The sequence below is a fragment of the Tachypleus tridentatus genome, chromosome 1 (genome assembly GCF_004210375.1).
Source record: "Tachypleus tridentatus isolate NWPU-2018 chromosome 1, ASM421037v1, whole genome shotgun sequence".
Classification (NCBI taxonomy): domain Eukaryota; kingdom Metazoa; phylum Arthropoda; class Merostomata; order Xiphosura; family Limulidae; genus Tachypleus; species Tachypleus tridentatus.
The window spans coordinates 122,077,956-122,094,664 of NC_134825.1; the positions used below are offsets into that span (position 1 = coordinate 122,077,956).

At 31.1% G+C, this 16,709-nt stretch overlaps 1 protein-coding gene across 1 annotated transcript in view; it reads left to right on the plus strand.

Annotated features, from left to right (window-relative positions):
* Positions 1 to 226: 226 nt before the first annotated feature.
* Positions 227 to 16,709, plus strand: part of LOC143233098 (uncharacterized) — a 135,113-nt gene continuing 118,630 nt past the window's right edge. The window contains exon 1 of the mRNA XM_076469004.1: positions 227 to 245. Coding sequence (XP_076325119.1) covers positions 227 to 245 — 19 coding nt within the window. The remainder of the gene's footprint in view (positions 246 to 16,709) is intronic.

Genomic DNA, 16,709 nt, shown 5'->3' on the forward strand with positions numbered 1-16,709 from the left:
AAGCATTCCTGTCCCCATTATGGAACTACCACTTGGAAGTAAGTAAACTGAAAGCTTACCTCTTGAAGTTTTCATTGTGGTTCCATTTATGGTACCAACGTTTGGGGGTAAGTAAACGTAAAACTTTCCACTTGAAGTTAGCATTCTAGTTCTCATTTTGGTACTACAGTTTGGATGAAAGTAAACTGAAAACTTAGTTCTTGAAGTTAGCATTCCAGTCCCCATTATGGAACTACCATATGGGGGTAAGTAAACTGAAAACTTACTTCTTGAAGTTAACGTTCCAGTTTCCATTATGGAACTACTATTTGGGAGTAAGTAAACTGAAAACCTACCGCTTGATATTAGCATTCTAGTCCTCTTTATGGTACTACAATTTGGGTGTAAGTAATCTGAAAACCTACGGCTTGATATTAGCATTCTAGTCCTCTTTATGGTACTACAATTTGGGAGTAAGAAATCTGAAAACTTATCTCTTTTAATTGACATTCCTGTCCCCATTATAGAACTACCATTTGGGAGTTAGGAAACTGAAAACTTATCTCGTGGAGTTTGCATTCTAGTCCATATTACGGTACTACCATTTGGGAGTAAGTAAACTGAAAGCTTACCTATTGGAGTTAACATTCTAGTCCCCATTACGGAACTACCATTTAGGTGTAAGTAAACTGAAAACTTACTTCTTGGAGTTATCATTCTAGTCCCCTTTATGAAACTACCATTTGGGAGTAAGTAAACTGAAAACTTATTTCTTGGAGTTAGAATTCTAATCCACATTATGATACTACGAATTGATTGTAAGTAAAATGAAAACTTACCTCTTGAAGTAAGCATTCCTGTCCCCATTATGGAATTACCTCTTGGGAGTAAGTAAACTGAAAGCTTACCTTTTGGAGTTAGCATTCTGGTCCCAATTATGGTACCAACTTTTGGGGGTAAGTAAACTGAAATCTTATCTCTGTTAATTAGCATTCCTGTCCCCATTATGGAACTACCATTTGGGAGTTAGGAAACTGAAAACTTTTCTCGTGGAGTTTGAATTTAGTCCTCCTTATGGTACTACAATATCGGAGTAAGTAAACTGAAAACTTACCTGTTGAAGTTATCATTCTAGTCCTCTTTATGGTACTACAATTTGGGAGTAAGTAATCTGAAAACGTATTTCTTGGAGATAGAATTCTAGTCCACATTATGATACTACGAATTGGGGTTAAGTAAACTGAAAACTTAATTCTTCAAGTTAGCAATTCAGTTTCTATAAGGTATTACCATTTGGGAGTAAGTAAACTGAAAATTTACCTCTTTGAGTTAGCATTTTAGTACCCATTACGGAACTACTATTTGGGAGTAAGTAAACTGAAAACGTATTTCTTGGAGTTAGAATTCTAATCCACATTATGATACCACGAATTGGTGGTAATTAAACTGAAAACCCACCTCTTGAAGTAAGCATTCCTGTCCCACTTATAGAACTACCACTTGGGAGTAAGTAAACTGAAAGCTTACCTCTTGGAGTTAGAATTCTAGTCCACATTATGGTACTACAATTTGGATGTAAGTAAACTGAAAACTTAATTCTTGAAATTAGCATTCCAGTTTTTATTATGGAACTACTATTTGGGAGTAAGTAAACTAAAAACCTACCGCTTGATATTAGCATTCTAGTCCTCTTAATGGTACTACAATTTGGGAGTAACTAATCTGATAACTTACTTTTTAGAGTTAGCATTCTAGTCCCCATTATAGTACTCCAATTTGGGAGTAAGTAAACTGAAAACCTACTTTTTAGAGTTTGCATTCTAGTCCCCATTAAGGTACTACGATTTGGGAGTAAGTAAACAGAAAACCTACTTTTTAGAGTTTGCATTCTAGTCCCCATTAAGGTACTACGATTTGGGAGTAAGTAAACTGAAAACTTACTTCTTGGAGTAAGCATTCCTGTCCCTATTATGGAACTACCACTTGGGAGTAAGTAAACTGAAAGCTTACCTGTTGGAGTTTGCATTCCAGTCCCCATTATGGTACTACCGTTTTGGAGTAAGTAAACTGAACATTTACCTCTTGAAGTTTTCATTGTGGTCCCATTTATGGTACCAACATTTGGGGGTAAGTAAACGTAAAACTTTCCACTTGAAGTTAGCATTCTAGTTCTCATTATGGTACAACAATTTGGATGTAAGTAAACTGAAAACTTAAATCTTGAAGTTAACAATCCAGTTTCCATTATGCAACAACCATTTGGGAGTAAGTAAATTGAAAACTTACCTCTTCAATTTAGTATTCTATTCTTCATTTTGGTACTACTACCTGGGAGAAAGTAAATTGAAAGCTTATCTCTTGGAGTGAGCATACTGTTCCCAATTATGGTACCAACATTTGGTGGTAAGTAAACTGAAAACTAATCTCTTTTAATTAGCATTCCTGTCCCCATTATGGAACTACCATTTGGGAGATAGGAAACTGAAAACTTATCTCGTGAAGTTTGCTTTTAGTCCACATTAAGGTACTACCATTTGGGAGTAAGTAAACTGAAAACTTTCCTGTTTGAGTTAACATTCTAGTCCTCTTTATGGTACTACAATTTGGGAGTAGGTAATCTGAAAACGTATTTCTTGAAGATAGAATTCTTGTCCACATTATGGTACTACCACTTAGGAGTAAGTAAACTGAAAACTTACCTCGTGAAGTTAGCATTCCAGTTTCCATTATGGAACAACCATTTGGGAGTAAGTAAACTGAAAACTTACCTTTTGAGCATTCCTGTCCCCATTATGGAACTCTTTGGTAGTAAACTGAAAACCCATTTCGGTAACTAGTCCATTTGTGAGTAAGTAAACTGAAAACTTACCTCTTGGAGTTATCATTCTAGTCCTTTTTATGGAACTACCGTTTGGGAGTGGGTAAACTGAAAGCTTACCTCTTAGAGTTAGCATTCTGGTCCCTATTATGGTATCAACATTTGGAGGGAAGTAAACTGAAAACTAATCTTTTTTAATTAGCATTCCATTCCCCATTATGGAACTACCATTTGGGAGTAAGTAAACTGAAAACTTACTTCTTGAAGTTAGCATTCTTGTCCACATTATGGTACTACCACTTAGGAGTAAGTAAACTGAAAACTTACCTCTTAAATTGAGTATTCTATTCTTCATTTTGGTACTACCATTTAGAGTAAATAAACTGAAAACTTAATTCTTAAAATTAGCATTCCAGTTTTTTTATGGAACTACTATTTGGGAGTAAGAAAACTGAAAACTTACCTTTTGAAATTAGCATTCCAGTCCCCATTATTGAACTACAATATCGTAGTAAGTAAACTGAAAGCTTAACTCTTGGAGTTTTAGAATTAGCATTCTAGTTCTCATTACGGTACTACAATTTGGATGGAAGTGAACTGAAAACTTACCTTTTAGAGTTAGCATTCTAGTACCAATTATGGTACCAACATTTGGTAGTAAGGAAACTAAAAACTTACCTCTTGGAGTTAGCATTCTAGTTTTCATTATATTGCTACCATTTGGGAGTAAGTAAACTTAAAACTTACGTCTTGGAGATAGCATTCTATTCAACATTATGGTACTATCATTTCGGTGTAAGTAAACTGAAAACATAATTCTTAAAATTACCATTCCAGTTTCCATTATGTTATTACCATTTGGGGGTAAGTAAACTGAAAATTTACGTGTTAAAGTTAGCATTCTAGTCCCCATTATGGAACTACTATTTTTCAGTAAACTGAAAACGTATGTATTGGAGAAAGCATTATAGTTCCAATTATGGAACTACAATTTGGGAGTAAGTAAACTGAAAACTTACCTGTTGAAGTTAGGATTCTTCTATCAATTATGGTACCAACATTTGGGAGTAAGTAAACCGATAACTTACCTTTTGAAGTTATCATTCTTGTCCCCTTTATGGAACTACCACTTTGGAGTAAGTAAACGTAAAACTTACCTCTTGAAGTTAGTATTCTAGTCCTCATTATGGTACTACAATTTTAATGTAAGTAAACTGAAAGTTTACCTCTTGGAGTTAGCATTCTAGTCCCCATTATGGTACTACCATATGGAGTAAGTAAACTGAAAACTTACCTCTTGGAGTTAGCATTCTAGTTTTCATTATATTGCTACCATTTGGGAGTAAGTAAACTGAAAATTTATATCTTGAAGTTAGCATCGTAGTGTCAATTATGGTATAAACATTTAAAGGTAAGTAAACTGACAACTTAACTCTTGAAGTTAGCATTCTAGTCCTCATTATGGTACTAAAATTTGGATGTATATAAACTGAAAACTTAAATCTTGAAGTTAGCATTCCAGTTTTTATTATGGAACTTCCATTTGGGAGTTAGTAAACTGAAAACTTAATACTTGAAATTAGCATTCCTTTTTTATTATGGAACTACCATTTGGGAGTAAGTAAACTGAATACTTACCTCTTGGAATAAGCATTCTAGTACTCATTATGGTACTGCCATTTTCGAGTACGTGAACTGAAAAGGTACCCCTTAAAGTTAGCGTTCCAGTCCCCATTTTAGAACTACCATTTGGGTGTAAGTAAACTGAATACTTACCTGTTGGAGTTAGCATTTTAGTCCCCATTATGGTACTACCATTTGGGAGTAAGTAAACTGAAAACTCACCTCTTGAAGTTAGTATTCTCGTACCAATTATGGTACTACAATTTGGGAGTACGTGAACTGGAAACTTACCATTTGGAGTTGCATTCTAGTCCCCATTATGTAACTACCATTTGGGAGTAAGTAAACAGAAAACTAAACACTTCGAGTTAGCAATCTAGTCCCCATTAAGGAACTACCATTTGGTAGTAAGTAAACTCAAAACTTACCTCTTGGAGTTAGCATTCTTGTCCCTATTATGGGATTACCATTTGGGAGTAAGTAAATTTAAATGGTACTCCTTAAAGTTAGCATTCCAGTTTCCATTATGGAACTATCATTTGGTAATAAGTAAACTGAAAACTGAACTCTTCGAGTTAGCAATCTAGTCCCCATTAAGGAACTACAATTTGGGAGTAAGTAAACTGAAAACGTGCCTTTTGGAGTTAGCATTCCAGTCCCTATTATGGAACTACCATTAGGGAATAAGTAAACTGAAAAGGTACTCCTTAAAGTTAGCATTCCAGTACCTATTATGGAACTACCATTTAAGAGTAAGTGAACTGGAAACTTACCATTTCGTGTTGCATTATAGTCCACATTATGGTACTATTATTTGTGAGTAAGTAAACTGAAAACGTACCTCTTGGAATAATCATTCTAGTACTCATTATGGTACTACCATTTGGGAGTAAGTGAACTGAAAACTTACCTTTTAGAGTTAGCATTCTAGTTTCCATTATGGAACTACTATTTGAGGGTAAGTTAACTGAAAACTTACCTCTTGGATTTAGCATTTTAGTCCCCAATATGGTACCACCATATGGGAGTAAATAAACTGAAAACTTACCTCTTGAAGTTAGCATTCTAGTCCTCATTATGGTATTACAATTTGGATGTATATAAACTGAAAACTTAAATCTTGAAGTTAGCATTCAAGTTTTTATTATGAAACTACCATTTGATAGTAAGTAAACTCAATACTTACCTCTTGGAATAAGCATTCTAGTACTCATTATGGTACTACCATTTTCGAGTAAGTGAACTGAAAACTTAATTCTTGGATATAGCATTCTAGTTTACATCATGGTACTACTTTTTGGGAGTAAGTAAACTGAAAACTTAATTCTTCAAATTAGCATTCCAGTTTCCATTATGGTATTACCATTTGGTAGTAAGTAAACTGAAAACTTAAGTGTTGAAGTTAGCATTCTAGTCCCATTATAGAACTACCATTTGGGAGTAATTAAACTGAAAACGTACCTCTCGTAGTTAGCATTATTATCCCATTTATGGTACAACCATTTGGGAGTAAGTATACTGAAAACATACCTCTTGGTGTTAGCATTCTAGTCACCAAGTTCGTAACTACAATATGGGAGTAAGTAAACTGAAACTAACCTCTTGAAGTTAACATTCGAGTTTCCATTATGGTATTAGCATTTGGGAGTAAGTAAACTGAAAACATACCTTTTGAAGTTAGCATTCTAGACCCAATTATAGAACTACCATTTGGCATAAGTAAACTGAAAACTTATTTTTTAGAGTTTCCATTCTAATCCCCATTATGGTACCACTATTTTGGAGTAAGTAAACTGAAAACTTACTTCCTAAAGATAGCATTCTTCTCGCCATTATAAAAATACCATTTGGGAGTAAATAAACTGAAAACTTCCCTCTTGAAATTAGCATTCTAATCCTCATTATGGTACTACAATTTGGATGTAAGTAAACTGAAAACTTAAATATTGGAGTTAGCATTCTAGTTTCTATTATGGAACGATCATTTGGGAGCAAGTAAACTGAAAACTTAATTTTTTAAGTTAGCATTCCAGTTTTCATTATAGAACTACTATTTGGAAGTAAGTAAACTGAAAAGATACCTCTTGAAGTTATCATTCTAGTAACTGCAGTAGTTTAAATCAGCTAAGGCCTTTCTAGTAACCAGGAAAATATTAGTAACTAAAGTAATATCAATAAGCTCAGGTTATTCTATTAACAAGGATATTACTAGTAACTGAAGTAATATCAATAAATTAAAGTTATTCAAGTAACCGGGATAATACTAGGAACTGAAGTAATATATATATAAGCTAAGGTCCTTCTATTAACCAGAATAATACTAGTAACTGAAGTAATATCAAAGAGCTAAGGCCATTCTAGTTACCAGGAAAATACCAGGAACTAAAGTAATATCAATAATCTCAGGTTCTTCTAGTAACAAGTATAATATTGGTAATTGAAGTAATATCAATAATCTAAGGTACTTCTAGTAACCAGAAAAATACTAGGAACTGAAGTAATATCGATAAGCTATAGTTCTTCTAGAAACAAGAATAATATTACTAACTAAAGTAATATCAATAAGCTCAGGTTCGTCTAGTAACCAAGATAATACTATTATCTGAAGTAATATTAATCAGCTGAGGCCTTTCCAGTAACCAGGAAAATACTAGTAACTGAAGTAATATATATAAGCTCAGGTTATTCTATTAACAAGGATATTACTAGTAACTGAAGTAATATCAATAAGTTAAAGTTCTTCTGGTAATTAAGTTTAATAGTAACTGAAGTAATTTAAATCAGGTAAGGTTCTTCTATTAACCAGGATAATACCAGTAACTGAAGTAATGTCAATAAATTAAGGTTATTCAAGTAACCGGGATAATACGAGGAACTGAATTAATATCAATAAGATATGGTTCTCCTAGTAACCAGGTTAATATTAGTAACTGAAGTAATATTAATAAGCAAATGTTCTTTTAGTACCCAGAATAATTCTAGTAAGTGAAGTAATATCAATAAGCTAAGGCCCTTTTAGTAACTAAAAAAGTACTAGGAACTGAAGTAATATCAATAAGCTAAGGTCCTTCTATTAACCAGAATAATACTAGTAAATGAAGTAATATCAAAAAGCAAAGGTTCTTCTAGTAACCAAGATAATACTAGTAACTGAAGTAACATCAATAACCTCAGGTTCTTCTAGTAACCAGGATATTACTAGTAAATGAAGTAATATCAATAAGCTAAGGTTCTTCTAGTAACCAGGATAATACTAGTAACTGAAGTAATATCGATAAGCTTAGGTTCTTCTAATAACCAGAATAATACTAGTAACTGGAGTAATTTAAATAAGCCAAAGTTCTTCTATTAACCAGGATAAAACTAGTAACTGAAGTAATATCAATAAGCTAAGGTACTTCTATTTACCAGGTTAATACTAGTAACTGAAGTAATATCAATAAGGTGAGGTCCTTCTAGTAACCAAGAAAATACTAGTAATTGATGTATTTTAAATAAGCTAAGGTCCTTCTAGTAACCAGAATAATACTAGTAATTGAGGTAATATCAATAATCTCAGGTTCTTCTAGTAACCAGTATAATAATAGTAACTGAAGTAATATCGATAAGTTATAGTTCTTCTAGAAATCAGGATAATACCTGTAACTGAAGTAATATCGATAACCTATAGTTCTTCAAGTAACCTCGTTAATACTAGTAACTGAAGTAATATCAATAAGCTAAGGTCATTCTATTAACCAGAATAATACTAGTAACTGAAGTAATATCAATAAGCTAAGGTACTTCTATTTACCAGGTTAATACTAGTAACTGAAGTAATATCAATTAGCTAATGCCTTTCTAATAACCAGGGTAATACTAGTAACTGAAGTAATATCAATAAGCTAATGCCTTTCTAATAACCAGGGTAATACTAGTAACTGAAGTAATATCAATAATCCCAGATTCTTCTATTATTCAAAATAATACCAGTAACTGAAGTAATACCAATAATCTCAGGTTCTTCTAGTAACCAGAATAATACTAGTAACTGAAGTAATATCGAAAAGCTATAGTTCTACTGGAATCAAGAATAATATTACTAACTAAAGTAATATCAATAAGCTCAGGTTCTATAATAACCAGAATAATACTAGTAACTGACGTAATATCGAGAAGCTTAGGTTCTTCTAATAACCAGAATAATACTAGCAACTGAAGTAATTTAAATAAGCCAAGATTATTCTATTAACCAGGATAATTCTAGTATCTGAAGTAATATCAATAACTTAGTTTCTTCTAGTAACCAGGAAAATACTAGTAACTGCAGTATTAAATAAGCTAAGGTCCTTCTAGTAACCAGAATAATACTACTAATTGAAGTAATACCAATAATGTCAGGCTTATCTAGTAACCAGGATAATACTAGTAACTGAAGTAATATCAATAATTTAAGGTCTTTCTTCTGATCAGGAATATGTTACTAACTGCAGTAGTTTCAATAAGCTAAGGTCCTTCTAGTAACCAGAATAATACTAGGAACTGAAGTAATATCGATAAGCTATAGTTCTTCTAGAAACCAGGATAATACTTGTAACTGAAGTAATATCGATAAGCTATAGTTCTTCTAGTAACCTGGTTAATACTAGTAACTGAAGTAATATCAATAAGCTAAGGTACTTCTATTTACCAGGTTAATACAAGTAACTGAAGTAATATCAATAAGATAATGCCTTTCTAATAACCAGGGTAATACTTGTAACTGAAGTAATATCAATAAGATCAGGTTCTTATAGTATCCAGGATAACACTAGTAATTGAAGTAATATCAATAAGCTCAGGTTCTTCTAGTAACCAGGTTAATACTAGTAACCGAAGTAATATCAATTATTTACGGTCCTTCTACTGACTAGAAAATACTAAAAAGTGCAGTAGTTTAAATAAGCTAAAATCTTTCTAGTAACCAGATTAATACTAGTAACTGAAGTAATATATATAGTCTCAGGTTCTTATAATAACCAGGATAATACTAGTAACTGAAGTAATATCAATAAGCTCAGGTTCTTATATTAACAAGAATAATACTAGTAACTGAACAAATATCAATAAGCTAATGTTTTTCTAGAAACCAGGATAATTCTAGTAACTGAAGTAATATCAATAAGCTAAGGCCCTTATAGTTATCAGAAAAATACCATGAACTGAAAGAATATCAATAATCTCAGGTTCTTCTAGTAACCAAGATAATACTAGTATCTGAAGTAATATCAATCAGCTAAGGCCTTTCCAGTGACGAGGAAAATACTAGTAACTGAAGTAATATATATAAGCTCAGGTTATTCTATTAACAAAGATATTACTAGTAACTGAAGAAATATCAATAATATCAGGTTCTTCTAGTAACCAGGATAATTTTAGTAACTGAAGAAATTTAAATAATCTAAGGTCCTTCTTTAACCAGGATAATACTGGAAGCTGAAGAAATATCAATAAGCTCAGGTTCTTATCGTAACCAGGATAATACTAGAAACTGAGGTAATATAAATAAGCTTATATCCATCTAGTAACCAGGATAATAATAGTAGGTGAAATTATATTAGTAACTAAGATTCTTCTTCTAACCAGGATAATACTAGTAACTGAAGTAATAACAATAAGCTAAGGTCCTTCTACTAACCAGAATAATACTAGTAACTGAAGTAATATCAATAAGCTCTGGTTCGTCTAGTAACCAATATGATACTAGTAACTGATTAATATCAATAAGCTCAGGTACTTGGAATAGTTAGGAAAATACCAAAAACTGCAGTAGTTTAAATAATCTAAGGTCCTTCTAGTAACCACAATAATACTAGTAACTGAAATAATATCAATAAGCTCAGATCCATCTAGTAACCAGGATAAAACTAGTAGGTGAAATTATATTAATGAGCTAACATTCTTCTTGTAACCAGGATAATACTAGTAACTGAAATAATATAAATAAGATAAGGTTGTTCTAGTAACCAGGATAATACTAGTAACTAAAGTAATAACAATAAGCTGAGTTTCTTCTTGTAACCAGGAAAATACTAGTAACTGAAGTAATATGATTAAGCTCAGGTTCTTCTAGTAACAAGGATAATACTAGTAACTGAAATAATATCAATAAGCTAAGATTTTTCTCATTACCGAGTTAATAGTAGTAACTGAAATTATATCAATAAGTTAAGGTTCTTCTGGTAACCAGGTTAATAGTACTAACTGAAGTAATATCAATAAACTAAGTTATTCTAGTAACCAAGATGATACTAGTAATTGAAGTAATAATAATAAGCTAAGGTCCTTCTAGTATCCCAAAAAATACTAGTAACTGTAGTAGTTTAAATAAGCTAAGGTCCTTCTAGTAAAAACAATAATACTAATAACTGAAATAATATCAATAAGCTGATGTTCGTCTAGTAACCAAGATAATACTAGTAACTAAAGTAATATGAAAAAGCTCAGATCCATCTAGTAACCAGGATAATACTAGTACGTGAAATTGTATTAATGAGCTAACATTCTTCTTGTAACAAGGATAATATTAGGAACTGAAATAATATAAATAAGATAAGGTTGTTCTAGTAACCAGGATAATACTAGTAACTAAAGTAATAACAATAAGCTGAGTTTCTTCTTGTAACCAGGATAATTCTAGTAACTGAAGTGATATCAGTAAGCTAAGGTCCTTCTAGTAATTAGGAAAATACTAGATACTTCAGTATTTTAAATAAGCTAGGGTCCTTCTATTAACACAGAATAATAATAGTAATTGAAGTAATATCAATAAGCTCAGGTTCGTTTAGTAACCAAGATAATGTTTGAAACTGAAGTAATATCAATAAGCTGAAGTCCTTCTCATAAACGGGATAATACTAGTAACTGAAGTGATATCAATAAGCTAAGGTTCTTCTAGTAACTAGAATAATACTAGTCACCGAAGTGATATCGATAATATAAGTTTCTTCTTGTAACCAGGTTAATACTAGTAACTGAAATAATATCAATAAGCTAAAGTTTCTCTAGTAACCAGGATAATACTAGTAATTGAAGTAATATCAAAAAGCTAAGATCCTTCTAGTAACCAGAATAATACAAGAAACTGAAGTAATATCAATAAGCTAAGGTTCTTCTATCAACCAGGATAATACTAGTAACTGAAGTAATATCAATAATCTCAGGTTCCTCTAGTAACCAGTATAATACTAGTAACGGGAGTGATATCAATAAGGTAAAGTTCTTCTATTAACCAGGATAATACTACTAATAAAAGTAATATCAATAAGCTGAGGTCCTTCTTCTATCCAGGAAAATACTAGTAACTGCAGTATTTTAATTAAGCTAAGATCCTTCTAGTAACCAGAATAATACTAGTAACTGAAGTAATATCAATAATCTCAGGTTCTTCTAGTAACCAGGATAATTTTAGTAACTGAAGTAATTTAAATAAGCTAAGGTCCTTCTTGAAACCAGGATAATACTGGTAACTGAAGTAATATCAATAAGCTCAGGATATTCTAGTAACCTGGATAATACTAGTAACTGAACTAATAAAAAGAAGCTGAGTATCATCTTGTAACCAGGATAATTCTAGAAACTGAAGTAATATTAATAAGCTCAGGATCTTCTATCAACCAGGTTAATACTAGTAACTGAAGTAATATCAATAACCTAAGGTCTTTCTACTAACCAGAATAATACTAGTAACTGAAGTAAGATTAATAATCTAAGGTCCTTCTAGTATCCCAGAAAATACTAGTAACTGTAGTAGTTTAAATAAGCTAAGGTCCTTCTAGTAAAAACAATAATACTAATAACTAAAATAATGTCAAAAAGCTGATGTTCGTCTAGTAACCAAGATAATACTAGTAACTAAAGTAATATGAAAAAGCTCAGATCCATCTAGTAACCAGGATAATACTAGTAGGTGAAATTATATTAATGAGCTAACATTCTTCTTGTAACAAGGATAATACTAGGAACTGAAATAATATAAATAAGATAAGGTTGTTCTAGTAACCAGGATAATACTAGTAACTAAAGTAATAACAATAAGCTGAGTTTCTTCTTGTAACCAGGATAATTCTAGTAACTGAAGTGATATCAGTAAGCTAAGGTCCTTCTAGTAATTAGGAAAATACTAGCTACTTCAGTATTTTAAATAAGCTAGGGTCCTTCTATTAACCAGAATAATACTAGTTACTAAAGTAAAATCAATAGGCCATATCAGGTTGTTCTAGTAACAAGGATAATACTAGTAACTGAAATAATATCAATAAGCTAAGGAACATCTATTAACCACGTTAATATTAGTAAATGAAGTAATATCAACAAGTTAAGGTTATTCTAGTAACCAGAATAATTCTAGTAACTGAAATAATACCAATAAGCTAAGGTTCATCTTGTAATCAGGTAATATTACTAGTAACTTAAATAATTTAAATAAGGTAACGTTCTTCCGTTAACCAAGATAATACTAGTAACTGAAGTATTATCAATAAGATACGGTTCTTAGAGTAACCTGGTTAATACTAGTAACTCAAGTGATATCAATAAGCTAAGGTATTTCTACTAACCAGAAAATACTAGTAACTGCAGTATTTTAATTAAGCTAAGATCCTTCTAGTAACCAGAATAATACTAGTAACTGAAGTAATATCAATAATCTCAGGTCCTTCTTGTAACAAGGATAATATTAGTAACTGGAGTAATATCAATAATCTCAGGTTCGTATGCTAATTTAATAATACTAGTAACTGTACTAATATCAATAAGCTAAGATCTTTTATTAAACAAAGTAACAAGAGTAACAGAAGTAATATCAATAAGGTCAGGTTATTCTAGAAACGGGGATAATACTAGGAACTGAAGTAATATCAATAAGCTAAGGTCCTTCTTTTAACCATGATAATACTAGTAACTAAAGTAATATCAAAAATCTCAGGATCTTCTAGTAACCAGGATAATATCTGTAACTGAAGTAATATCAATAAGCAAAGGTTCTTCTGGTAACCAGGATAATACTAGTAAGTGAAGTAATATCAATAAACTAAAGTTCTTCTAGTAACCAGGATAATAATAGTAACTGAGGTAATATCAATAACTAAGATTCTTCTAGTAACCAGTATAATACTGGAAACTGAAGTAATATCAATAAGCTCAGGTTCTTCTAGTAACAAGGATAATATTGGTAATTGAAGTAATATCTATAAGCAAAGGTTCTTGTAATAACCAGGATAATACTAGTAACTGAAGTAATATCAATAATCTCTGGTTCTTCTAGTAACCAGAATAATACTAGTAACTGAAGTAAGATCGATAAGCTAAGGTTCTTCTAATAACCACGATAATACTAGTAACTGAAAAAAGTTAAATAAGGTATGGTTCTTCTATTAACAAAGATAATACCAGTAACTGAAGTAATATCGATAAGCTATAGTTCTTCTAGTAAACTGGTTGATACTAGTAACTGAAGTAATATCAATAAGCTAAGGTCCTTCTATTAACCAGAATAATACTAGTAACTAAAGTAATATCAATAAGCTAAGGTACTTCTATTTACCAGGATAATACTTGTAACTGTAGTAATATCAATAAGATCAAGTTTTTACAGTATGGAAGATAATTCTAGTAACTGAAGTATTATCATTAAGATAAGGTAATTATAGTAACCAGGATAATACTAGGGACTAAAGTAATATCAAAAAGCTAAGGTCCTTCTACTAACGAGGAAAATATAAATAACTGAAGTAATATCAATAAGTTAAGGTCCTTCTTGTAACCAGAATAATACTAGTAACTAAACTAATATCAATAAGGTAAGGTTCTTCTAGTAACAAGGATAATATTGGTAATTGAAGTAATATCGATATGCTAAGCTTCTTCTAATAACCATGATAATACTAGTAACTGAAGTAATATCAAAAACTAAGGTCCTTCTTTTAACCAGGATAATACTAGTAACTGAAGTAATATCAATAATGTCAGGTAAGTCTAGTAACCAGGATAATACAAGTAACTGAAGTAATATGAATAATTTAAGGTCCTTCTTCTGACCAGGAATATACTATTTACTGCAGTAGTTTAAATAAGCTAAATTCCTACTAGTAACAAGGATAATACTGGTAACTGAAGTAATATCAATAAGCTCAGGTTCGTCTAGTAATCAAGATCATAATAGAAACTTAACTAATGTCATTAATCTTATGTTCCTCTATTAACTATTCTAACACTAGTAACTGAAAAATATCAATAAGATTAGGTTTTTATAGTATGGAAGATAATTCTAGTAACTGAAGAATTATCATTAAGATAAGGTAATTATAGTAACCGGGATAAGACTAGGAACTGAAGTAATATCAATAAGCTAAGGCTAATTTAGTAACTAAAAATTACTAGTAACTGAAGTAATATATATAAGCTAAGGTCCTTCTATTAACCAGAATAATACTAGTAACTGAAGTAATATCAAAGAGCAAAGGTTCTTCTAGTAACCAGAAAAATACCAATAACTGAAGTAATATCAATAAGCTAAGGTTCTTTTTATTAACCAGGATAATGCCAGTAGCTGAAGTAATATCGAGAAGCTAAGGTTCTTCTAATAATCAGGATAATTCTCGTAACTCAAGTAATATAAATAATCTAAGGTTCTTCTATTAACCAGGATGAAACTAGTAACTGAAGTAACATCAATAAAATAAGGTTTTTAGGGTAACCAGGTTAATACTAATAAGTGAAGTAATATTAAATAAGCTAGGGTCCTTCTAGTAACCAGGAAAATACCAATAACTGAAGTAATATCAATAAGCTAAAATCCGTCTACTAATCTTGAAAATACTAGTCACTGCAGTATTTCTAATAAGCTATGGATTTTTTGGTAAACAGAATAATAATAGTAACTGAAGTAATATCAAAAACCTCAGAATCTTCTAGTAACCAGGATAGTACTGATAACTGAAGTACTATCAATAAGCTAAGGTTCTTCTAGTAACAAAAATAATACTATTCACTTAAGTACCATCAATAAGCTAAGATTCTTCTAGTAACAAAGATAATACTAGTAACTGAAGTAATATCAATAAGCTCAGGTTCTTCTAGTAACCAGGAAAATACTAGGAACTGATGTAATACCAATCATGTTAAATTATTCTAGGAAACCGGATAATTCTAGTAACTGAACTAATATCAATTAGCTAAGGGTCTTCTAGTAACCAGGATAATACTAGTAACTGAAGTAATATCAATAAGCTAAGGTTATTCTAGTAACAAGGATAATGCTAGGAACTGAAGCAATATCAATAAGCAAAGGTTTTACTAGTAAATTGCATAATACTAGTAACTAAAGTGATTTAAATAAGCTAACGTTATTGTATTAATCAGGATAATACTAGTAACTCAAGTATTATCTATAAGATAAGGTTCTTAGTGTAACCTGGTTAATACTAGTAACTCAAGTATTATCAATAAGCTAAGGTCCTTATAGTAACCAGAAAAATACTAGTAAATGAATTAGTTTAAATAAGCTCATGTCCTTCTTGTAACCATGTTAATACTAGTAACTGGAGTAATATCAATAATCTCAGTTTCGTCTAGTAATTAAGATTATACTGGTAACTGAACTAATATCAATAAGCTAAGGTTCTTTTATTAACCAGGGTAACAAAAGTAATAGTAATATCATTACAATCAGGTTCTTATAGTAACCAGGATAATTTTAGTAACTGAAGTAATATCAATAAGTTCAGGTCCTTCTAGTAAACAGGATAATACAGTAACTGAAGTAATATCAATATGCTAAGGTTCTTCTAGTGACAAAAATAATACTATTGACTTAAGTAATATCAATAAGCTAAGGTTCTTCTAGTAACCAGAATAATACTAGTCACTGAAGTAATAACAATAAGCTGAGGTTCTTCTACTAACCAAGATAATACTAGTAACTGAAGTAATATCAATAAGCTAAGGTTCTTCTATTAGCTGAAGAAATATCAAAAAGCTAGGGTCCTTCTAGTAACCACAATAATACTAGTAACTAAAGTAATATCAATACGCTCAGGTTCGTCTAGTAACCAATATAATACTAGAAACTGAAGTAATATCAATAAGCTCAGGTCCTTCTAGTAACCAAAATAATACTAGTAACTGAGTAATATCGATAAGCTAAGGTTCTTCTATTAATCAGGATAAAACTAGTAACTGAAGTAATATCAATATACTAATTTTCTTCAATTAACCATAATAATACTAGTAATTGAAGTTATATCAATAACCTGAGGTCCTTTTACTAACC